Source organism: Sander lucioperca, chromosome 3 (genome assembly GCF_008315115.2).
Source record: "Sander lucioperca isolate FBNREF2018 chromosome 3, SLUC_FBN_1.2, whole genome shotgun sequence".
Lineage (NCBI taxonomy): Eukaryota > Metazoa > Chordata > Actinopteri > Perciformes > Percidae > Sander > Sander lucioperca.
The window spans coordinates 28,974,958-28,999,938 of record NC_050175.1 but is presented as its reverse complement, the minus strand read 5'-3'; the positions used below and the strand labels follow the sequence as shown (position 1 = coordinate 28,999,938).

Genomic DNA, 24,981 nt, shown 5'->3' with positions numbered 1-24,981 from the left:
CCGCTTTGCCTGGTTGGTAATCCAGTCTTGCAAGTCACTTAAACGTTGGAATTCTAAATCAAAAGCTTGTGCATGATTTCATAAAACAACCTCAAAAGTCATTCTCTCGCTGTGAGGTGACAGTTTCCAGGCTGACGGTTTTCAAAGTGTCTGATGTCATGAGATCTCCCACGGTTCCTCCTGGTTCAGGCCAGTCTGACCACATCAGAGCTGCTGGGTGTCTACAGTCATCTCCAGCAGGATTCAGGACAGTCTGCAGTCTCCTGCTACTCTCACTGAATACACCTAATGTATTTACATAGTGGAGTTGCATCTGACCCTATATCCTGCTCCTAGTGTATCCGGCCCTATAGATCTCCTCCTCCTTCTGCTCTCCTCCAGCCCACCAGCTTTTCTGTCTCACACATACACACACACTAAACCATACACACTGGGAGAGTGGCTTTCCACTAAAGTGAAAAACAGGAAATTGGATGACATTGTTCGGTGCGGCGACGTCAGCAGTGAAAGATAGAAAGAGTAAACAGCTTCCTCCACCCAAGAGCTGGGACCAGGATGCAGGGAGTCTTGGGATGCCTGCCCTTTCTCATGTATGGCTGTTCACTAACAATCTCCAGATCCCTCACTTTGAAACTGCTCTCTCCCGCTAACATGTTCTCTCTCCAACTCCCACTTCTCCTTCAGTTTGTCCCTCCTTAAAACTTCTCCACATGCGGTTAAGTAGAGTACTATATGCAGAGCTGATGACACTACAGCGACATTAGACGAGATCAGCATTTCTTCCTTAGAAGAAGTCAAAGTGTTACCGTGTGTGTGTGTGTGTGTGTGAACGTGTATATGTGTTCCTGTCTAAAATGTGAATCAAATGGAGATGAATAAATGTTCTTCATTAGGTCTCATTAGAGGGGAGCAGCCCCAGACACAGGTGTGGACGCACACTATGTACCAGACAGACAGACACACTAAATCTCACACACACTGAGCTACGTGATGGGCTAAATGGCACTGAGTGTCACATCAGTCTCACCACACGCTGAGCCACTCAGATAGTAGTGCTAGCTGTCCATGCTGTGTGGGTTACATCAAAGAGAATAATTCACTTTCATGTGTGGCCACTTACATTTGCTGCTCATAGATCTGTGCTGAAGCCGTCGATAACAATGGGGTTTCAAACCAGCAACCAATCAATGACCAGCCTGGCAAACACTTCACCAAATTCAGTAAAATCAATTTCAGCTAACTTTATATTTAGACCACATATTTCGGATTACTTTTTGAAAGCAAAATGACAACAAATGCAAGAATCATATATAATATGCTCTACCGCTGTCCAATTAAAACCATCTCCAAATTTGGGGATCCTGATTTTTGTGATAAATAAGTGTTCCTTTATTGGTTGAGAAAATAAAAAAAACCACTAGATTATTGGAAACATGCATCGTCATCAGGGCTGCTTTTCTTGGCTCTTTAAAAGTTGACCTTTTGTAAATGGAGAGACATGTTTTTCACAGGACACCGACAATGATATATCTATTTTGATTTGGCAAAGATAAAATCCACATATTTGTGTATAGGACTAAAACAAAAACACAAATAGGACTACAAATTTGTGCAAGGTTGACGGTTAGCATATTTATTGTCACAATAACCAAAAAACTGCCAGCAATGGAAGGCCAACTGCAGTGGAAACGCCTTGAAGTCGAAAATGAAAGCTAAAAGAAAAGTAACATATATATATATATATATATATACTGTTGCCTTTAAATGCGAGTCACTAAGGGCTAAGTCCCTTTGGAATAAGTTGTCTGCCACACAATTTTTATGTAAATGTGTATGTATGTTACAACATATATGACTTCTATAAGTTGACAAAATGGTGATACCTGCTACAAATTTAAAAAAAAAAAACTACAAAATTTAGTTTTTTTGTTTTTGTTTAGGATGAACTAATCAGATGTACCATTATTTTATAATCTTCAAACTCCCTTTGGTTCTCAGCTCAGTGTGAAGCAAATGATGATAAAGTGGCAAAGTGATGATTATGTGCTAGAATTCAGAGCTGAATGTGTTGGTATTTTTTAAGTAATCTCTCAGCAGGGATTTCACATGACTTCTTACTTTTCAAAATAATCAAAAGATCAAGAAATAATCAATTTCTTAGAGCCAGCAATGGAATTGATTTAATCCGCCTGTATAAATTAATACATTAAACCATTACTTCAGTACGCAGCTGCTTTAGGACACACACACATCGTCAGTGATTAAGCCCAGATAGCAGAAGTCAAGACACTAATACAACTTCCCACGTTAGTAGCACTTCCTCTCCTTCAATGTCTTCCCTTTATGTTCCTGCACAATGCTTTCCATTGCTCTCAGAAACACGCATTCATCTACATGCAGGGGCTCACACACAAAAACACTCTGTTACCTGAAGTTTGTTATGTACATGTTTGGTCTCTTTTGATTTAGGCTTTTTTAAATGTAATCTATGCATCTGCACATCAGGTGATGATGTGCAGCACATGCATCTGTGTCTTTCTGTAATGACTTAACAGCAGTGGAAATGCATAGATTACATTAAAAAAGCCTAAATTAAACATGTAATATGAATTTTCGATCATCTGGTAATTCTACCTGCTGGTGTCATTATTCTGCATTTCTTTAATACTGTAGACCAGAGATCTTCAACAGGGGGTCCAAGACCCCTAGGGGTTCCTCAGAGTCACTGGAGGGGGGCCTCCAAATTACTGTCAATTTTTGAAAGTTTTTTTTTCAAAAATTAAAATGTCTAAACATAATTCCCACATATTATTAGCAAATATAAATCTCCACTGATGATAGGCTTACTGGCCAATAAGGTATAGGTAGTCACTATGATAGCCATACAGTTCATCCTAAAGATTCACTGTGCTACATAAAAGATGACTTATAAAATCATACCAACAATTCATATTTTAATAGCTTAGTATTCTATGCACTAAAAAGGTATGTGTTAAGGCTTTAGGCCGCCCTACACATTATTGTAGCCCTAGTTTAATATGCAACTTCATTTTATATAATATATGTAATAGGGGGTCCCTGCACACCGTCTCTCTCTCAGTTAAGGGGTCCTTGGCTTAAGAAACGTTGAAGACCCCTGCTGTAGACAAAGAGCAGTAAAAAAAAATAAAAAATAAACACACCATCCCCCACCAAATAAAAATTAATCTAACGTGTTTATGTAATTGCAGTTCATCCTTATAGAAAAATAACTGCAACCATGTGTATTCTGGCTCTGTCCACATGCTTTATCCATGGTGACCAAGCCCACAGTCAGCCAGGCAGAAGACTTTAGTTGAGTCACTGGCATGGCTGAGGGAAACTAGGCCACTGTGGATCGGTTTGTCCCAGAACATCCTTGCCTTCTCTGTATTTCTCTCTCTGCCTGCCTGCCTGCCTTTTGGAATGCACTACAGAGGAAAGACCCAACCTCCTGGAACAGAAATTACAATATCCTGTGAAGAACATACTCTAAAAGAAATATTCATTTAATATTTTTAATGTGCAAAACTAGATTCAACTAAATGTTCTTTTTTCATTTATCTAATATCTCCCAGCGTTTTTTTCTTGTTATTCAATGTGTGTCAGATTCAATGTCATGAGATGAACACCCTTTCCCTTTCTACAACAATTGTTCGACTGTGTGCACGACAGGACAGAATAACTGGATGTAGGAAATTAGTATCAATTTTAAATGAACTCATCTACATTTTATCGGCTTTTACTCTCCTTTATGTTTGTAATCTTTCCGATTGGCACAAACTATGCATAAGAAAATAATTCACTTTTTATCATTAATTGTTTTTAGTAGTTTGCTTACTTTGGAATGATTTGAGCTAGCGATTATTTAAATTATTGATTAATCCGTCTGTTTTCTGTTCGATAAATTGATTAATAATTTTGTCGAAAATAGTGAAAAGTAACCATGTTAACATACCTGAGTATACAACTTGTTTAAAACCAAAGTAAAGCAGAAAAAAATGCTGTTATTTTGAGAGGCAGGGAACGTGATTCCACGTGAATCCATTTTCCTTGCAAATATGACAATCGATTGTCAAAACTGTTCAGCCTTACTACAGCTACATTTATCATTATTACTCTTTTTTTTTTTTTTTTTTTAAATCGCCTTATTCTATCAAATGTCATCTTTGCAGATGTGTTAGTGTTTCCCAAAATAATGTAAAATCAGCACTTTTTTTTTTAAATATAGGCACTTATGTATGTTAACCTTTTTTTCTTTTAAATCAGTTTACAAAGTGCTTTATAAAAAAAAGACAGATTACATAAACCACTGCTGATGAGGACAACCCCCTGGGGCAAATTAACTAAAAAAGAAAAACATTAAATCTTGGGAAAGATCACAAAATATGACCACTTTTCAGGGCTGGGAGGTTCCTACTGGGCATCATGACAAAGAGCAGATCATGACAAAGATAAAAATCAGAGATAGAGAAATGCCCCAAATCCCAAATGGTAACACAGAGTTCCATGACCCCACTGAGGGCCCAGTACGTGGGCCTCCAGTTACATCAGTCCACTAGAAAATAAGAAAGCAAAATAACACTACATATTTAGTTATTGCTTTTTCTATATACATATAGCAATCTAAAGTCTACTGCCTAAGCAGAGACACAGACCAACAATCAGCAGCTTTTTGCCAGTCGAACGATGAACGCCGTGCAACCAGTAACCAGTAACATAGCTCAAGCATTGCGTTCGTCGTTCAACTGGTCTTGTCTGCTTTCCCAAGATGGCGCCCACATGTAAAACTGTCTGTACACTTACAAAGTTCTCAATGCTTCGGTTTACATGTAGGGACCCTCATTATGCTACCGTGGAAGTGTGGTGCTATTTTGAGCCTGGTTAGTGGTATAGAAATAGCGATTTCTTTTTACTTTCCTCGTGCCCCAACGGCTAGCGTTATAAGCTAATTAGCGGTTTGGGTTAAAACTGGTCACATTCGTTTAGCATGAAAACATGCTAGAGAATGAACGAGAACGGTCGACTCGGTACACATGTGTTATTAACCCCTAGGTTCATTTTGCGCCGGATTTCTCCTTTAAGAAAAAGTCTTTGTTTGGTACAGATACTCATTAAAATCACACCGTGATTATATATTTTTCCATGTAAATGAAAATAATGATGCAAATGATCATTCCTTCCAATACTATGAATCATATCGCAATTGCAATATCAAGTCAAAATATTGAGCAATTAGATATTTTCCTCATATCGTGCAGCCCTAATAGCTGTTTTAGGATTTGCAGGACTATTTACCTCTTTCAAAATTAATATTGCACAGAGGAAAGTGACTGTGAGAAAGTGAACTTTATTCCTGGAGTGTAGTGTTAGCAGCTGCTGACTTAAGCTCTGGTATGTTAAGTAACGGTAAATCAACGCAAGTTAAGGATATGTACTGGCTATACATGCTGCTGCCACTTATTGTAGATAGAACACAACCATAGACTTAAAAATAACTACAAAATAATACAAAATAAAGAGAGAAACACAGCATGCTGAAGTACTCTTAGTGAAGTATTATAAACTACTGATGCACACTTCTTCCACACGCTGTCCCAAATACATCAGTCACGCATAAAAGTGCACACACATGCACACATACAGAACACATTGTTTTTCGTGCAGTGCTTCCAGAGTACGCCCTGACCTTTATTCTGTCTGCAGTGACATCTCTCCTACCTCACCAGATAGCGCGGAAATTCTAGCATACGGGAATGCACATACACACACAGAGGGAAGACACCGAGTAACTCACAGGAGACGGAACTTGTCCTGGAATTCAGTCCCAAACGCCCTTGAATGACGTCCGTGGTTTAAAAATACAGAGTTTGCAGAAAATGGATAGGTTACTTCATCCTTGGTGACCTGTCCCTGTTTCACTGGTGTTCCACACCTTGCAAGCATCGCCTCAGATATCACACAAAAACCCATCAGATGTTTGTTTTTTCTTTCATTTCAACAAAAAAAAAAAAAAAGAGAAATGGATATTTAAGCCTGTACATACATATACTGTACACACGGACACACGGATATTTTACAGAGCTGAGTACAGCACACCAGCATGCAACGTTTTATTCTGCTCCTACAGAGAAAATCTGTAAAATGTATTTTTCACTAAAATAAAATGTATGTATTTAGATTATATGTATACGCGTGTGACATCAAAGTACATGCTGCATTCCCTAAGCTCGTGACGCTGCTTGGTCCTGTGTGCATACCCTGTGTCTATAGTAGCGCGAGTGTGTATGTGATCTGTGCCTCACTATGCCAAGGAGAGTAACTGAGGCCTGGCCGTGGAGCAGTTCCTGTCGACAGGCCAAGTGACGCGGGTAAGAGACTGTGCTCAGAGCCCTCACACACTGGCCTACAGGGATATGTGAAGACAAGCAGGGGACAGACGCACTCATTAAACATGGATAGAAATACATACCGTTCGCTACATGGCTGCATATGAGCTACAGTAACAGCCAAACTATGATGATGAAACTGAGGCTGGGAATTCTGAGGTTTTAATAAAAAAAACAGATGAGATTTTAATGAGATGTCCTCGACTTTTATGCATCTCCTGTGGCTGTATTTATCTACATTTGTCTTACTTTTTCCGATTCCATCCTTCATCTCTTCAAATTACTTGTAGGAACGTTGTAGTCAGAGTGTGTCCAATCTATGACCCTGACCACTTTTTTTTTTATCCGATTTTGAGGATCCAACAGCAATATGAGCAAAATCCAACTTTTGACTCTTGAGATCTCCTAAGCCTGTATGGTGATGAAAGGCAGCCTCTAGAAACTACACAGCAGCAAGCATGCGTGGTTAAAGGGGTTATTCAGCCATTTATTTTGCACATAATGGGACTTGTAAGAGTCAGATTCTAAACAATAACGGTCTAAATCAAAGCAGAAGAGGCCAAGATGTCCTGTCACTGGGCCAAACACCCAAAACAGTGCAACAACAAACATTTCCCAATTTGCAATAGCATCTTTCTTTAGACCTTCCCTGCCTCCTAAATGCAACTTCTTTCTAATTCCACAACTCCAATTTGTAATGCAGGCTGTTAATAATAATATGTTATTGAATTATTATTTATTTAAATTTAAAGTCTCAAGCCCAAGCCGCAAACAATCGATGGAGTGCCCCTTTAGAGGAAATATACAGTATATACAATATATTTACAACCAGTGTAGACGGAAGACAGATCCATGAGAAGCGAGCACTTTCCCCAATGTTCACCTTCAAGGTATTTCTGTCCTTATCCAGATTACACTGAAATCCCTATAAGACCTGGAGCAGCCTAAGCCATTCAGGGCTCTGTGGCAGCCCCTTACTAAAACCTCCTCCTCTTCTTCTGCCCCTAGCAGCCTCACCACACCACTGTTACTGTAGGCCCACATACTGGACTGTTTCACTTTCCCTTTTATTCACTCCCAAATAATACCCCAATTTGACTGTACATAAACACACCAAAGAAAACATATGATCATGTCTTTATACTTGTCTTACCCTGTGCCCCCTTGGCTATGAATCCTAAAACTTTTTCTACTGAGTGTCATTTGCACCGCGAACCACTGGCAGCTGTTGATCAGGCGGCGTGTAGTCCGCATTCTCCTTCCTCTCTTAGCTCATTCCAGGTAAGGTCAAAGGCCAGTAAAGCAAAAGGACAAGCTAAAGGAGCTTGGGAAGTCTAAGTTGGACCACTGCCTAGTCCAGTGACACTACAGTGTACTGTAATCTTACCGGGAACCTTTCCATTGCAGACAGCCACTCCTCCTTCTCAGTCCAACCAAATACATGACAACAAGACAACATGACAAACGACAAGCTAAACAATAAGTGACCGTCGAGCCTGAATAAGAGATCATTAGCCTACAGTGACTTTGTTGATAGAGCCATACCCAATTGTACAATCTTAATTACCTCGCCAGCCCTGCGGCCTAAAGGGAGGATTAAAATTGGCAATACGCCCATGGCGACCGCACCACCCCTGCTCTATCTGCAACTCGGCATGGCTCCACCTCTCCACAACAGCTTAGATGTTTTTTGAAAATATCAGAAGCAGTTCTCCAGAGCTCTTCAGATGGCTGCGAGAGCATAAGATAATCACCGGACTCCCCTCCTCTTCACCTGCTAAAACAGGAGCACTGATGTCACCGTTGCATGACGGATCAGTGAGTGACACGAGATAGAACACACACACACACACACACACACACACACACACACACACACACACACACACACACACACACACACACACACACACACACACACACACACACACACCTTATTTGAGGTTTATGGATCTACTGCCAACTCAACAGCAATGTTTCATTTAAATATAAATGTACTTTGTCCTGACATATAGATTGAGAGGCAAATTGTGGGTAGGGGTTGTTGAATTGCAATGAAAAATTAATAAAAACATTTACTTTGTCCAAATCATTTTGCAATGCATTCTGTATTGCGCCTACAATATATCGCTTTACCCAGTATTTTTTGTAAATTTTAAAATACAGTTTGACCTCAAACCTCAAAAGACAGTTGATGTGAGAAGAAATGTTTTCGAGGGATTATTTTCTGGCAAAGGCTTTACATTTTCCTGTGAGTCTCAGATGACTGACAGTAAGTAGAGAGTGATGTGATGTAGCACTGATATGAAAACACTCAATATAGATACATCAAAAAACAAAGTTAAGGCTTCACGTTTATTGCTTATTTGGCCCAGATTGATTATGTGGAAAAAAATTATTTTGCGAGAATGCCTCTGCTCAATGAAGTGAAAGGGGACGGAGCTGATATTTTTTTAACTCTGCTGACTGTATGCAGACATTTGCAGGGATAATGTGAAGAAAATCAGCAAAACAAATAAATAAATAAATAGATTATGTGTATTATTTATAATACAGAATAACGTTTCATATAGCTACAGCAGCTATTCGCTGCACACATTTAAAACAGACGACCTGTAAAGGAATGTAATCAGGCAGGTGCAACAGGTACAATAAATGACGCAGGTACTGTTGACAGACGTGCAGGAATGTTAAACCTATTGATTCACTGCTATTAAAAACTGAAGTATGTTCAATTCATTGTTTCTCGTGTGCATGTCAATTATTTTTACTGGCGCATGTACTTTCAGTAGTTTCCATTGAAACATTCCTGCTCTCCTGTGGCTTCCAAAATGCCATCTAGATTATCAATCTGATACACTTAACATATCACGCCCCAAGCAATGACGAAAGAGATGTCCTAACATTATTGAACAATGTAGAATTAGATGAACAAAAGGCCAGACTTTGACTAAAGTAGCATCATCTAACTTCATCAAGTAAAAGCCATATATGGAGAAGTAAAGTCCTTCTGAATAATGATATTAATAAGGATGCTTTTCACATATAGTAAATATTAAATCAACTCGGTAGAAGAAGCAAAACATGAGCAGGCCCAAATGTAACATACAGTACATACATACATACATACATACATATACACATTTATACTTGAATTTCTACAGAGAATCTTTGGTCATGATTGAGCTAAGCAATGCAGACAGGCTCATTTCCTGTTGCTGCATCTTAGCTGTAAAATTAATTTGCATGTCACAGCCAAATGGTTTGGAGTATTACAAATCCGTTACAGTAAAGTATCCTGACGATATATTCTTTTGAAAAGGGTGGAACCTGATCTTTGCAGGAGCAAGAATCGAAAAGTGACCAAGAGGGGGAACTGACCAGACTATAAAATGTGAGTTGAGCTTTTGACTAAATTGTTTCACTGACCCCAAAATGTGTCCTTGCAACCACACACCCCATAATACAAGAACAATGTGCACCATCTGTGCTCAGCCCTGTAAAAATTGTAAGGGATATATCAAATGAGGGTACAGTATATCTTCAGAGCATAAAGGCAGGACACACTCTAGAGAGTTTTGCGTCATAGCTGCATCCATTAAAACAAGGAAGGAGACAAGCACTGCTGTCTTAATTCGGTGTTCAGCAGGTGAATGAGTGCCTTGCGTGTTTACTATAGCCAATAAGCTGCAGGCCTGTTCACTTAAATCCAGTGAGGCTCTTGTCTGCTCAGCGCTTCTTTAGTGAAGAAAGGCAGTAAAATTAAGTCTAAGCCTCGGGGGCATTCTGGTTCTAAAATAGTTTTAGATCAAACTGCCAACTTTTGCAGTGAAGTACCCATCAGGTTTATTATTTAATACTACATCTACCAATTTTTGGTGCTTTGCCCCAGGAAGAATCTTTCAACATACTGTACTGTGCACAACCTTTCTTCAGTTTATTCTGGCTGCAAGGACAGTGGTGTGATGGAGCGTGAAAATGGCCAAAGTACTCCAGTAACCAGATGCTGTTAACATGACTGTTAGCATTGTTAACACTGTGTGTTGTGCATGGTTGCAGCCGTCCACATCAGTAAGGCTCTCCTCCAGGGGTGATTAAAAACTCGCCTATGGACATTGACACTGTGACACTGTGAGAGATGACTTACAGATGAACTCATCCTTTGAAGGAACAATGATGGTGTGTACATGGTGTACTTTTCAAAACCACTCGTAAGCGTGGGCTTAGGACCTTGAGAGATCTTAGTGTTGAGGGACACATGACATCACTTATATTTGAAGGGTGCATTCACACACAAAAGAAATTGAAAATACGGCTAAAACAGTAAATATTTGTGGTGTTACCAACTGAACAAACAGAAGTTTTTACAGACTGCCAAAGGCTAAAAGGGAAGAGAAGCTAATAGATCACCGAAATTCAGCGAGACAATCGTAAGCATGGGGCCAAAATGTGGATATATAGAAACATTTTGAGCAAAATCATACATTAGATTCTTTTTGGATCGCTGAGAACATTTAAGGAATAGCAGATTATAGATTTTGGGCTATGTGCCTATTTGCTTTCTTGCTAAGAGTTAGATGAGAAGGCCAATACCACACTCTTGTCTATACAGTAAATATGACGCTAGCTTAGCTTATACCATGGAGACTGGAAACAGGGGAAAACAACTAACCAGGCTCTGTCCAAAAGGTAACAAAATCAGCGTCTGATGCTCACTAATTCATGATATAGTTTAGTTTTTTTTAAATCTGTACAAAAGGGTAAAAACAACAAGCTGTGGTTTTATGAAGGCAGCTTTAAGATTCCAGGAAGTCACTGCATTCTGGCACATTAACCACATCTTGGCGGTTTTACACTTCAGTTTATGGACAGAATAAACAAACGAAAAATTAATAAGTGATCTTTAAGAGGTGCTGGAGGGTGTTCCAAAAGTGTCAGACAATTTATTTAATTGCCTTTTGACTGTTCTCTGTATGACTATTTAGTCTACTTCCAGTATATAGTATACAGCATGCCAGGAAATTAAATTTCTGGCAAAATTTCACTGAGCATCTGGTATGTTGTGCGGATAGTTTTTGATTCAGATGGTCTTCAACATATTCATTTGTTTTCCGCCGGAATTGCCGCTATCCCCATTTGTTGCAGCTATATTAGATTTTTTTGATGGGTGCTGTATCACATGAAAGTTATATCAAAAGTTACATGACAAAGATGCAGCCAAAACTAACAGATATAAAAACTATTTAATCCCCTCTGCCAACTCCCAACTAACATATTTGAAATACACATTGGTAGCATGACACCGCGACCTCTGCAGGTGCTCACAGCTTAGAACACCCATGATTTGGGGACACAGTCCAGGAGGAGCTTAAAAGGCCACCAATGGACCTGGACCCACTCACAGCTACATTCCCGTGAGCTTCTGAAAGAGTACAGAGAGCGCTGCTTCTACAAAGTAAACACTTGTAGTGCCTTGTTTTGGAAGAATACCATTTCCATAATCTCATGAAAACTATCACATGCTAACCTTATGATACTAAATTCTTAACCTGGAGGGGGAGCAGAACAAGCTTTGAATGTCGCCTTATTTGTTAAGACTATTTCAAAAACAATGGGAGGTTCTGTTTCATAAGCACATGCACCCAACTGACACCTCATAAGAGAGCAAGCTCTCGGAGATGAAGAGACCCAATAAGGTGACAAAGGGATTTATTATATTATCCTAATTTGATTTCTACAGAGGATCAACGTTCACACTGTCAGCAGTAGAAGACTTTGGTGTCATTACATCAAGGGCTGGAGCTGCTTAATGCTCAAGAAAAGATTCTGGGGGGGGGGGGGGAACAAGTATAAATACTGTACTAACGTCATGTTTTACCCTGAAGTCTTGGACATCACGAACATCTTGTAGAGTGATAAGCTCTAGAACTGCCAATACATCAATCAGTAGACTATGTGTGCTTCATGGGCCCCATCTCGCTTCCTCTCAACTCCTTCTGCTTATATCTCAGTGGAGATAAATGACATGGCAAAAAAAATCCCCCCTTACTGCCCCTGCAGACGCTCCAGACAGGAAGGGAAACACAGGTCACACTGCAACTGACGTTTTGTTTAAATAAAACATAATGAACAGCTAAAGTCATATTTAAAGGCTGTGTTCAAGTATTTTGTAATGTTTCTTTTGATGTCAGTGAATTTAAAAGTAGGACAAATCCTACAATTACAGTAGAAAAAGAAAAATGTTTCAGTCCTAAAAGGAATAGTTTCGGGAATGTTTTGGGAAATATGCACGTCCGATTACAAGATAGACACCATTCTTATATCTGACAGTTAAATATGAAGCTATAGCCAGCAGCTTAGCATAAAGACTGGAAACAGGGGGAAATAGCTAGCCTAGCTCTGTCCAAAAGGTAACCAAATTATCCTACCAGCATCTCTAAAGCTAACTAAAAAACGTTATATCTCGTTCGTTTAATCCGTACAAAAACTGAAGTGCAAAAAACGACAATTCACCATTTTACGTTGACAAAATTTTGTTCAGTACCAGTAACCTCTTGTCAGGCAAATATCTCTCAGTAACACAGCAAATTGTTATTTTTACTTTTCAGTTTTTGTACAGATTAAACAAACAAGATATAACATGTTAAATTATGAGCTTTAGCGATGCTGGTAGCTGGATTTTGTTACCTTTGGACAGAGTCAAGCTAACTGCTTCTCCCTGTTTCCAGTCTTTATGCTAAGCTGAGCTAATTGGCTGCTGGCCTCAGCTACACATGTACTGTACAGACATAAGAGTGGTATTAATCTTCTCATCAAACTCTCGGCAACAAAGATATAAGCAAACAAGCAAAACGTCAAACTATTCCTTCAACATGTGCCATTTGGGTGGATGTTTTTGTCCATAGTGCCTTAAGCACCAAAACTTTTTTCCCAGTGGGAATCAAACCACTAACTGGCAGGGTGCCAGGGGTTTGTACCATGCCAAGCAAGCAATAAAAGACCATTGTACATATGAACATGACATCCTTGATAGATATAGATAAGCATAGTCCATCACTTGATCCAATCAGCAGCTGTACAGACAAAGACAACAGCAGGGCCATTGAAGTCAACTGAATGTTAGCATTTCTATGAGTGCACAGAGAAACTGCTCCTATTGTGTATTAAATCATATGTGTGATTGTGATGATAAAAACTTAACTTTGGGCATATATAGAGTAATATCTAAGAACAAAAGTTTTTTTAGAGTAGGAGGAAGAGCTCAGAAAGTTTGATAGCCAAATGAAAGAAAGTGATATATAGAGAGAGAAAGAAAAAGAGCCAATATCAGTCTCCCTTCTCTCAGCCAGCAGAAAAAGCACAGTGGATTAATTCATCACCATGCTGAGCCTTTGCCCTCCTCTGGAATAAATTACCCAATGACTCTCAACTTAGAACGAACACACACACACACACACACACACACACACACAGACACACACACACACACAGACACACACACACAGACACACACACACAGACACACACACACACACACACACACACACACACACACACACACACACACACACACACACACACACACACACACACACACACACACACGGCGAGAGGCTGCCCAGCTCAGCGGTGTATCATATCTTTACTACACGCCCTTTAAAAGTAAGATATATCACATGAGGTGCTTCAAAAAGTTTTTTTAAGTTCTGCAGTGCTGTGAGTTAGCAACAGTTAAGTGTTTCCCCAACTGAGGCTTTAGTTTAGAAAAGCAACCTTGTGTGCCTTGTCACTTTGGGGATGGGAGGGTTTAATGGGGGATATCTTGAGGTATGGCTGAGTGATTCCAACACTTATGTTAATGGATGCAGAGGCTGGAATCATGCAGTAAGCAAGATGATATTACTCTCCAGATACTTATAAGTTTAGCACCTTTAATTTCCCTTTTCCATTTATAGTAATGAGGTAATGATAAAACTGATTCTACATTTGCTGTTCGGGGGGAAAGCTACTTGATTTCCTTGAGTGGGGGCAATCAGACGGGAAAAGTCATGGCCAGATAAATGGTGTTGTGCTTGGCTGAGGTCTTTCTCTGTCTGTTTGGCCATACACACACAATCACAAAAAATGGCCACTATCACAAGGACCTTGTACTTGAGCCTTATCATTGCCAGAGCCGCCCAGATGGTAACGTACCCTTGACAAAGACTCGCATCACACTCGCAAAATTCTATTGAATTTTTCTCACACTGTAGATGCCTGCACAGGTTTTTTCTCTCTCTGTCTCTCTCTCATGTAAAAATGTAAGCAAAGATACAGCACAGTTTTAACATTTGCTTAATTTAGTTTTGTAATATGCTAATGTGCACTTTACTGTCACTACTGCCAGCTGTGTGTAGATGTGGATGAATATAATCATCCATTACGGGATGAATGTGTGTGCTCCCTTCAGAATCACAGTGACACAAGTCAGGGCACAAGCATGCATACAGAGACTAAAAACAACACAAACACATAATAATTAGATACACAAAATACTTGAGAAGATGTGGATCTAATGTACTTTCTACAAAGGCTGAAACTAATGATTATTGATTAGTCTGCTGATAATTTCCTTGTCGTTTGGTCTAAAAAAATAGTAAAAAATTAACAATTTCCTAAAGCCCAATGGGACATCTTCAAATTGCGTATTTCATCCGATCAACAGTCCAAAACCCAAAGATATGCAGTTAAGAATCACAGATGCTTGAACCGATCAACTAATCAATAAATAACTAATTGTTTCAGGTCGGGATCTGGCGCAGCTCCTGTATCCCCAAATGATTCCAAATTAAATGAAAGAATTTAGTGCTTTTTATGACAGTGTGGTGCAGAAGGTTTTATTAAATCTAGGTGGTGCACGCACACAATTAGAGTTCAATCAATGGCCGTTATTGATCTCATATATAGAGGGGGAGAAATCAAGAGCTCAAAAGAGCTACAACAAACAGCAGTGGCATGTATCACCGAGCCTTGAACGCATCACGGCAAGATGATGTGAACATGATTTTTGATAAAAGCGACTTACTTCTCTATACATTATGGCCAACATAAACCCGTTAAAGATGACACCTTACAGAACAGGGATTAACCATTTCCAGCCGAAGGAGATTTGTATACCATTAGTCTAACTCAATCAGGGGACTAATTCAATCAGAGGCACAGTGGGCATCTTGACATGGGGGCATCTGTCACACTGACTTCTCACTGCATCCTGCAGTGACATTTGGCCACAAAATTCAGCTTGACAGAGGCCCTCAAATAGCCTGCGGTCTGTCAGACAAACGCACACATACTCATGAAAACAACCAACACACAGACGCACTCATGCGCTATTAAATTCACAAGATCACACTTTTTTTTTTTTTAAACAGACATTTTGTGTGTGCAGACGCCTGCAGATGTACATGCAAACATTACAGTACAAGCTTCCTTTGATTTTATTATCAATGTGCCAGTGCTCGAGGCTTCTACATTATTATTCTCCATTTGGAGATAGAATAACTGTTCTCAACTCACTATTGCTTGATTACTCCGTTTTCTACAAATAGGATGCGGCCTTTTGCCAGCACACATCAAAACCAGGATCTTCACTTCTTGGTTTGCTGCAAAAAATTACATCTTTCTCACCTCCAAATACACAACTGCCTGTTCATCTGAATAGTAGTGATAGGTTGTTCTTATGTGACCGCTTACACAATACATAAATGCCAAATAATCACAAAAATCATCATCATCTTGATTAGAAACACCTCTTTAGTCCCTGCATACAAGCAGACGCAGCACATTTGGTTAACCTCTGTTAGTGTAATTATGTTGTGGTTCAATACACAAAAGGCACTGTTATTTTTTGCAATGATGTAACACACTGATGGCAAACTTTTTGCTATTATGTCACTCAAGCCTTTTCAATTCCTGCTCCTACTTTCCATTCAGTTATCCCTGTCCAATTTATAAACACTTCCAATTCAATGTTTCTGTAAATTACTGGTCTCATGTAGTGCGTGAAACACAAAGTTTAGGCCTCGATGAGAGAGAACATCCTATTGAAAAGCATAACTGGTAGAAAGGTGAAGCAGAGGCCAAAGCTGGGTCAACTGAACCATGGGTCACTACAGAGGTCAGTACTTTATGCTCAGATTTTAGTTCTATGAAGTGCATTACTCCAGCTGTAAGATCATGCAGATCATGTACATCTGAAGTGACTGAAAACTGTTACAAAATGTTTACTTTATGGTAACTCTTAGACAAAAACACACAACGAGAACAATACCTCAGCTTAGCGTGGAGGCCTGTGACCCCACAACCTTTAACTGAGTGTGTATCTGGCCTAGTTCCTCGAAATTAAAAAAAAAAAATAGCAGTAATGTCAAGCATGGAAATGTACAGTTTCAAGTTCAAGTGACAGTAATGCATGTAATGTATAGTGGCTTCATTGTATTTTCCAGCTTTTTTTTGTTTCCTTCGATTTCTACTGTATATTATTTCTTCTTTATATACGTTTTGGAAATGTAGTTGTTTGGTTTCCTAAACAGCATTATTATGTGAATTATACAGTTATTTTCTATTATGGAAAAGAGGCCATTAGCAGAACAACTTTAAACTGCAACACACACACACACAGAGAGAGAGAGAGAGAGAGAGAGAGAGAGAGAGAGAGAGAGAGAGAGAGAGAGAGAGAGAGAGAGAGAGAGAGAGAGAGAGAGAGAGAGAGAGAGATCCTGAGTCTCTGTAAATGTAATAAATGTAGGTTCCCTCACCTTGCAGCTCAGGGGTTTTAGGGGTAGTCCCGAGGCAGGATTTCCTTGAAGCTGAGTGGTATTAGTCTGCTGGGGTGAGTGGGAATCCTCGGACTCTTTTCCACCGTGGTAGACCACCCTATCAGAGATATGAATACTTGAAGCACAGCCCATGCTTCAACCCACTTCAGCCTTTTTCTTTTTGTGCAACTTTGAGGCTACCCGAGTGTCATTCGCCCTCTCTTTGTTTGTTTTTTTCAAGGTCCACTCTTCCTCCTAAGGTTTTTTTTTTTTTTTATTAAATAGGCTATATAGAAATACATATATACATGCTATATGTATCATCTAGGCCACAGCAAAGCCGGTTCTCCAATTGCTCTAACACAAGGCATGAATAATATATCTCTCTATCACCCACCCCCCGACCAGGAAGCTGATTTCCTCCCTCTCTTTTTCACATGAAGTTAATTGGAGGTCTTTAATCAAAGCAGCTGTCTTATCCTCGAAAACTTGGATCCCGTAATTCTTCAGCTGGGCTGCTCAGATCCCCATGGACGTTTTCTATCCCTCACTCCGGCTCCAATTCTCGCCTTCTTCGTACCACATCACCATTTTCTCATTTTTCCTCAACTTCACTGTTATCAAGTAGGCCTAACAAACAAACAAACCATGCAGTCCCCCCGCCAGCTTCATGCAATAGTTTTATCCATTTTTGTGTCCAAGGTTTCATGTGTAGTCGTCCTCCCCCACCCCGGAGCCATCAAAAATGATGCTTATTTTCTCTCTCTCTCTCACTTAAAACAATCTGGTTGCACACTTCAGCTCAAGACACGGGCCATAAACCGGTTCTCACGACACTTTGCTCCAGTCCTGAGCGGTTCATCATCAACAGGCTGAAATATTCACACTGCAGGGTGTTATTCTGGCCAGTCGCTCCGATGTCAAACACCCTCCGTCAAACATGTCATTATGTAGTCCGACAGAACACTCCATTTATCAGCCCACATTCACCAATTTAGGAAGCGGAGAAATCTTGGTAGATGGCTTGCAAATCTCCATTAAGGCATCCGCTGCCCGGTTGAGGATGATCCGCCTGATATTTAGAGGTCCAAACCCGGGTGCAGTGTGCCACAGTGTCACCAGGCTCCACGATTTTCTTTCATTCTGGAGGAAAAAAAAGGATGTAGAGGCTGTAAGATTGTAATATGTGGAGGTACCACCTTTGGAGAATGCAATCGCTTGAGAGACACAGAGAGAAAAATCTAAAAAAAAAAAAAAAAAAAACCCACACACAACAACAAAAAAACCACAAGACCGCTCCGTGTCCACAAGTTTCGGATCTGAGATCGGGGACGGCAGGAATATTCACGGTGAACGAGAGCGGAGGTAAGGCAGGACCGAGCTACATAATGCTGATTTTATGTTTGTCTTTTCTCTGCCTTTTCTGGCGTTTGCCCTTCCAATTCTTCAGCACTGCTTGACAGCGGCACATCCAATAAAAGCACCCGCAAGGATTGACCTACAGCCTTTACTGACGTTAATGCAAATGAGCTCGGCGCAGCTAATCGGCGTCGTGCTCGGCGCCGCTGGGTGGTCCTCCGCTTTCCGTGGGAACTTTGAAAGCAGGAAAAGAGCTCACACAGACAAACACTGGACTAGCTGCAGGTAGGCTACGCTGTCTCAACATTTTTTTTCAGATTACAAACGCAAACCGAGTGAAAGCTGTTTTTGGTACAGTTCACGGTTGTGATCTAGTCTCGACTACTGCAAAATAAGTAGGATAGTTTACAGCTGCGGTTAAACGGGTTTGAACACCCACTCAGTAAACATTTTTGGTCGAGTCTCAAAGCTATGGAATACCAATTGGGCCAAAATGAATAACATTTTAATGCCACATTAGTAAAATAGATAAATATGTAAAACATACTGAAATATATATAAATTAACTAATAAAGAAAGAGAACATGTCAGCCCAGTTTTAGCTAACCTGCATTGGCTCCTCGCGTCTTTAATTGATTTTAAAGTTATGTTACTTGTTTAAAAGGCTCTGGTATACATGCAGTTTAGTGTCCCAAATTTCCCATACAATGTCCTTAATTAATTATGAAACTGCTAAACCACCTGTGCTACCCTAACCCTAACCTGTCTCAAATAAGACCCTCATCATTTTGGACACCCACTTTTGGAAAACAATTTGGGACACTAAACTGCACATATACCAAAGGCTCTACATTACTAATTCTTTGTCGTTTTATAATCCTTCACGTCTTAGATCCTCTGTTGCAGGTTTTTAAATACAAACTATCACACAAATAAGAAAATTGACAGCTCAGCATTTTTTAACTATGCACCAAAACAATGGGATTTCCCACCCAAGGCTATAAGAGATGCAAGCTCTGTGAACATTTTTAAATGACATTTGAAAGCATATTTATTCAGCATTACTTTTAACTAACTGTCACTCTTTCTGTGTTTTATTCTTATCTTGTACATGTTTGTTGTTCATTTGATTGTTGCATTTGTTTCAATTTATTCTCTTGTTCCCTCATTTTATTGTAAAGCACTTTGAGCTATCTTTTCATATCTGTATGAAAGATGCTATATAAATACAGTTTATTATTATTTTTTATTTTATTAATAGACTGTGTAATAAGAAATTATGAAATGTTAGTTCATCAGTGACCAAATTATTGGAGTTAATTCAGAATCAGGTTTATTGCCAAGTAGGTTTTCACATTAAAGGAATGTGCCTTGATATGTTGGTACATAACAATAAACATAGAGAAAATTACAAAAAAGTACTGCAGAAGTCAAGAATAATAAATTGAAAAAAATTACAATAAAAAATAAGTTTTGAAAATGAAAAAAAGGTGTACAAGGTTTCAAACAAAGAGAATGGAATGTGCAGAAGTTCACTGTATAAAGCAAAAAGAATAGGTGCGATGTACAGAGAATATAATCCAAAAGATGTGGTTAATGTAACGCATTGAGTCAGATGTGGAGGTTTTACATTAATGTAAGGTGCACTGTCCATGAGGTGGGATACAAGTCACTGGGTCCCGGGCCTTGTTGATGAGAAGGCTGCAGTCCTGAAGAAACGGTTCTTGTAGCTTCTAATTGTTATCAGGGCTACAACTGATGGTTATTTTCATCATCACTGAATTATGTCATTGATTAATTGATTTTATCAATTAATTTATCATTCTTTTTGTCTATAACATCTCAGGAAATAATGAATAGTACCCATCACAGTTACCCAGAGTCCAATGTGTTGCCTTAAAATTGTTTGTTTTCTCCAACCAACTGTCCAAAATCCAAGCGTATTTAGTTTACTCTCATATAGGGGTGCAAGATATATCAACTCAATATCGTTATCGCAATATCACGTTGCGCAATATTATATAATAATAATAATAATAATAATAATAATAATAATAATAATAATAATAATAATAAATTGAATTTGTATAGCACTTTTCAAGGACTCAAAGTCGCTATATCTAGGGGGTGCAAGATATATCGACTCAATATCGTTATCGCAATATATCAGAAGTGTTGCAATAAGTATGCAATATATTTGTTTATTTTGTGGAGCATTGCGTCCCGTCCGTTGGCTGTGTGGCTTAGTTGTGTTCGATTTAGAGCCCGCTTGAAACACTATAATGATCCTGTTTCATTGGCCAGATACCGTGCCACTTGCACATGTTAGTGCACGTCAGCGCATGGGTCTACTACGTGACAAACCCTATGGAGCGTACTACGTGTGTGCATATTTCAACAGAGTGACAGTGTGAGTGAAGAAATAGAGACAACAAAATGGAACGAATCAGAAGAGAAAGAAAAGTTGTTTCCTGTTCTCTTCATTTATTTTATACTGTACAACCAGTAAAACATGTCCTATTCTGTACACATGGTCCGTATTTATTTATTCATGTTGTACCAGTCCAATATGACAGTCAGTTGAAATAAACCTTGTGTTATAAGAAAACTTGTTTTATTTGGTATGAATCTATTTTGATGTTTTCCCGTAACTTTTGTAATTTTACATAATGTTTAAAAATATCGAAATTAATATTGATATCGCAATATTCATAATCAATATCGCAATATCACATTTTGTCAATATCGTGCAACCCTACTCATATATTTAAGAAAAGCAGCAAATCCTTTTAGAATCTGATATGAGAAAGTGTGTTTTTGCTTCAAAATGACTCAAGTGATTGGTTGAATGCTGCAATATGTTCTGATTGTCCAACTACTGGTTTCATTTTTTTTAATTTTTTTTTTTTTAACTTTTAGCATTTATATTTTAAAATGCACCATTTCCTAGTGTCACATTTAATGACATGTTCATGTTCACTCAGAGCCTCTTAGCAGGCTCAGCAGCTGTCACTTTATATCTTTATTTCTTAAACTACTCTTACTTAAAACAAGGGCAGTGACACATGAATGTGAACACCTTAGTTGTCTAAAATAAAACAAATAATTGAAGTGGATTGTAAAAAAACACTATGGACTTTCCCCCCTTGCACTGTATTTGTGTCCCTTATCAGTTTTGTTTTGACTAGTACGAGTCTTGAGTTTATCGGAGACATTTGTCGCTTGTGGGGATTCACATGAACTCTGTCGGGTGATTCCCTGTTTTAAAACTCACTTTTAAGGGTGCGCATATTGATTCCCTCCACTCCAATTTTCATTTGTTCACAGTTTCTCAAGCAAACGAAACAACAAAATAATTTGCCTCAGAAATAATCTATTCCATTCCCTACAAACATCAGGCATTTCCTAGTTCAGTAACAGAGCCCAACTGACACCTGCTTTTTAAGGCTGATGTGTAAGACTATAAACATTTCAGATCAAAATATTTGCTAATGTCCCTTTTTTGTAAACACAAATGGATAAGATGTGTGATAAAGATCCCTTAAATTTGGTTATTGTGACCAAGCTATGTATACTAAGCAGAACATATAGTTGAAAAATAAACTTGTCATTGCCCTCTGGTGGACAAACTATGTAATAGCAACACTGTTTTTTAAATACTACAAACATAACATTTCTTTCAAGCTAATATTAGCCCATAATGTGGGCCTGGCTAATTTATCTTCCACAGTCTATGTGTGGCAGAAGTGCAACACCCATTTTATCACTTGACACCTGTCATTTGATGCCAATAGCAGACACTGTGTGTGCAATACAGTAGTCAAGATAAAATAAAAGGCTAGACTTGCAAGAGACAGATAAAGAAAGGAATGATCAAAATCAAAGAAGCAGAGATATCCTGAGTCCCTATAAGCTCCAAAAATACTGGATCCTACATTTCCCATAATGTAACCAATAACCTCTCTCTCTGGTAAACATTTCATCTTTTGTAATGCAGACTTTCTGTTAGAAATTTGTCTTCAAGGCCAAGTTAATATAAACCTGATAACCTGGTCATCAGGGTTGTTTAGATTTAAAGGTCCTCACAGGAAGAGAAGTGCTCCCTATGACAACTGACCTTTAATGCCTCATTTAGGCCTTGATCAGACAGAGCGTGTTATAGCAGTCTGGGGCTCATTGTAATTGTTTTCAATGAGAGTGAAGCCCTTTGCTCGCTTTTGTGTTGCTGAACGCCTTGCGTTTTTTTTTTGCCGCAGTGCCCTGAATGCTTTGAGTTGGAAAAACTTCAACTTAGAGCATAAAAAATGCCCAATGTCAATTCACTTCACAGCAAAACAATGGTTGGCTGAGGATGGGTGATTCAATGGTTGCAAGAATGACAAAAAGACGCAAATGGTGTGATCGGGGTGTCTTCAATAAGAAAGGCAGTGCAGTGTGCCTCTCGTTTTGCTGTCTGATCGTGGTGTTACACTAGATGGTACGGCTCTGCTTGACTCAACTCACTTTTTGGTACCAGTACTTTTGTTTTTTCGTTTTGCAGATAGCACCCCCTTAGTGTAGGCGGGATTCTCAGCTGATCGCCATAGCGACGCCACGTAAAACTGCCGTGACCTCATTTTCAATGGACACTTGCTGAATCCTTTCATCGGCAACCAAACAGAGGAAGTTCTGCACTTCGTCAATTGTACAACGCAGTGTACGACGTAGTTTTGCGGGCTGCCATTTTTGACAATTTGCATTGAGTGAATACATTTTTTTTCATTCGTTATGGACAGTAGCTTAAAAAATGCCGGTTTATGCAGGATGTTCCGGGTGACGATTCTCTCTGACCAATCGGTGGTCTGCAGTGTTTTAACTCCACCTGCTAGTATCGGCTCAGCTCGCTTGGAACCTTGAAGGAGGTGGTACCAAAATAATTACCATCAGTTATTATCCACAACTTTTGCTAATGGAAAAACAAAAACGGAGCGAGTCGAGCTGTATGCAATAGAGGATAGATAGCGACGGTACCCGACGGGCCGGGCCGGGTTCGGACAGATATTTAGAAATGATGTTCGGGTCGGGCTCGGTCACACCAGCGCGATAAGGCATTGAACATTTAAAATTTTAAAAAAGCTTATTATGTAGGTGCGCGCCTGTGTTAACGTGGGCTTGTTGCCCCGTGTGCGCTGATGCGCTCATCTGTTGACATTTCCGAATGCCTTCCTACAGTTGCTTAATAAAAGCGGGCTTTCCACATAAACAAACGTATGTGTCATAAGCGGGCTGGGCTTGGACAGAAAAATGCGGCCCGATCCACACTCTAGTATGCAATAGAAAAGCGACATATATGTAAAATTGATGAGTTCCCCTTGAATGCATGTCAAATGGCGCCCCTGTGTGTTGCCTTTAGGAACATTGAGCTTCAACAGGCTAAAAGTTGCAGAGCTGCAGAATTGGTTGTTAATTCTCAGTGGGAAGTGCAATTCAAGTGACCCCGTCCACATTACAGATCATTATCGATTCAATGTTATTATCATTAATAATTGCTTTTTTGGTTTACTGTCAAACTGCATATTTTGTGTACAATATATGTACATTTTTCTTTTGTCTGTCATGTATTTTTTAACTGTCCTGATAAAATTTACAAATTAATTTTTGCACTAATTCTAGTTGCTGTTAAAGTCAATATGTCAAGTTTGAGTGTTTATGCACAGTTTAAAACACAAAAAAACTTGCATGCTTTCCCAAATAAAGATCACAGCATTGAATTGTTACGTGAAAATTAGCCTGATATCGACTGAAGTTTGTACAGTATATTTGAAATGTCTTCCGGAGCAGAACAAACACCTGCATTTCTGATATTAGAATTTCAATATCAATATTAATATATCAGCCTCCAGTAACACAACACTAATAAATCAAAGGGGAAGTTGAACTACCCATAACACTCTGATTACTCCCATAACTTACATTAAGATATTTAGTCCCCCCTCTAAACTGCAGTCAAATTAATTTAGTTATTGAGGTTTCTGACAGTATAAGGTGTCATCACCACTTATGCAGGCAGTTAAGAAATGTTCCTTTTATATTACTGGACAGTTAGTTTTCTTGTGTCAGTCCACCCATATCAGAAAAAAAAATCCTGCTCAACCCTAGTTGTTTTTTTGCAATGCAGATATAGTTTCTGTGTTATCTGCAGGCCTTTTGAGACATTTTTTTTACTTCTCTCATTCCCCATAGGTGAATGGATTTGTAATTGGGGTGGAAAATCTCCAATTAAAACAAGGTAACTGATGTATCCTCGGCATATATAGTAGTATGTTTTAGGCAGCTGAAGAAGCGTGTGGTCAGACTGAATAAAGCTTAAGTGCTCCATTGCAATTCACAGAACTGAGTTCAGCCCTAGTTAATCTTCCTGTCCTAGTTCACCTTCCTTG

At 39.1% G+C, this 24,981-nt stretch overlaps 1 protein-coding gene across 2 annotated transcripts in view; it reads right to left on the bottom strand.

Annotated features, from left to right (window-relative positions):
• Positions 1-18,724, bottom strand: part of pde8a (phosphodiesterase 8A) — a 50,167-nt gene extending 31,443 nt beyond the window's left edge. Inside the window, exon 1 of one of the 2 annotated variants that reach the window (XM_031306289.2) lies at positions 17,204-18,724. In XM_031306289.2, the coding sequence (XP_031162149.1) occupies positions 17,204-17,356 (153 nt within the window). In that variant the 5' untranslated portion in view covers positions 17,357-18,724. Of the gene's footprint in view, positions 1-7,794; positions 8,157-17,203 lie in introns of those variants that run through there. The other variant, XM_035999601.1, reaches the window with a different exon arrangement.
• Positions 18,725-24,981: the final 6,257 nt, after the last annotated feature.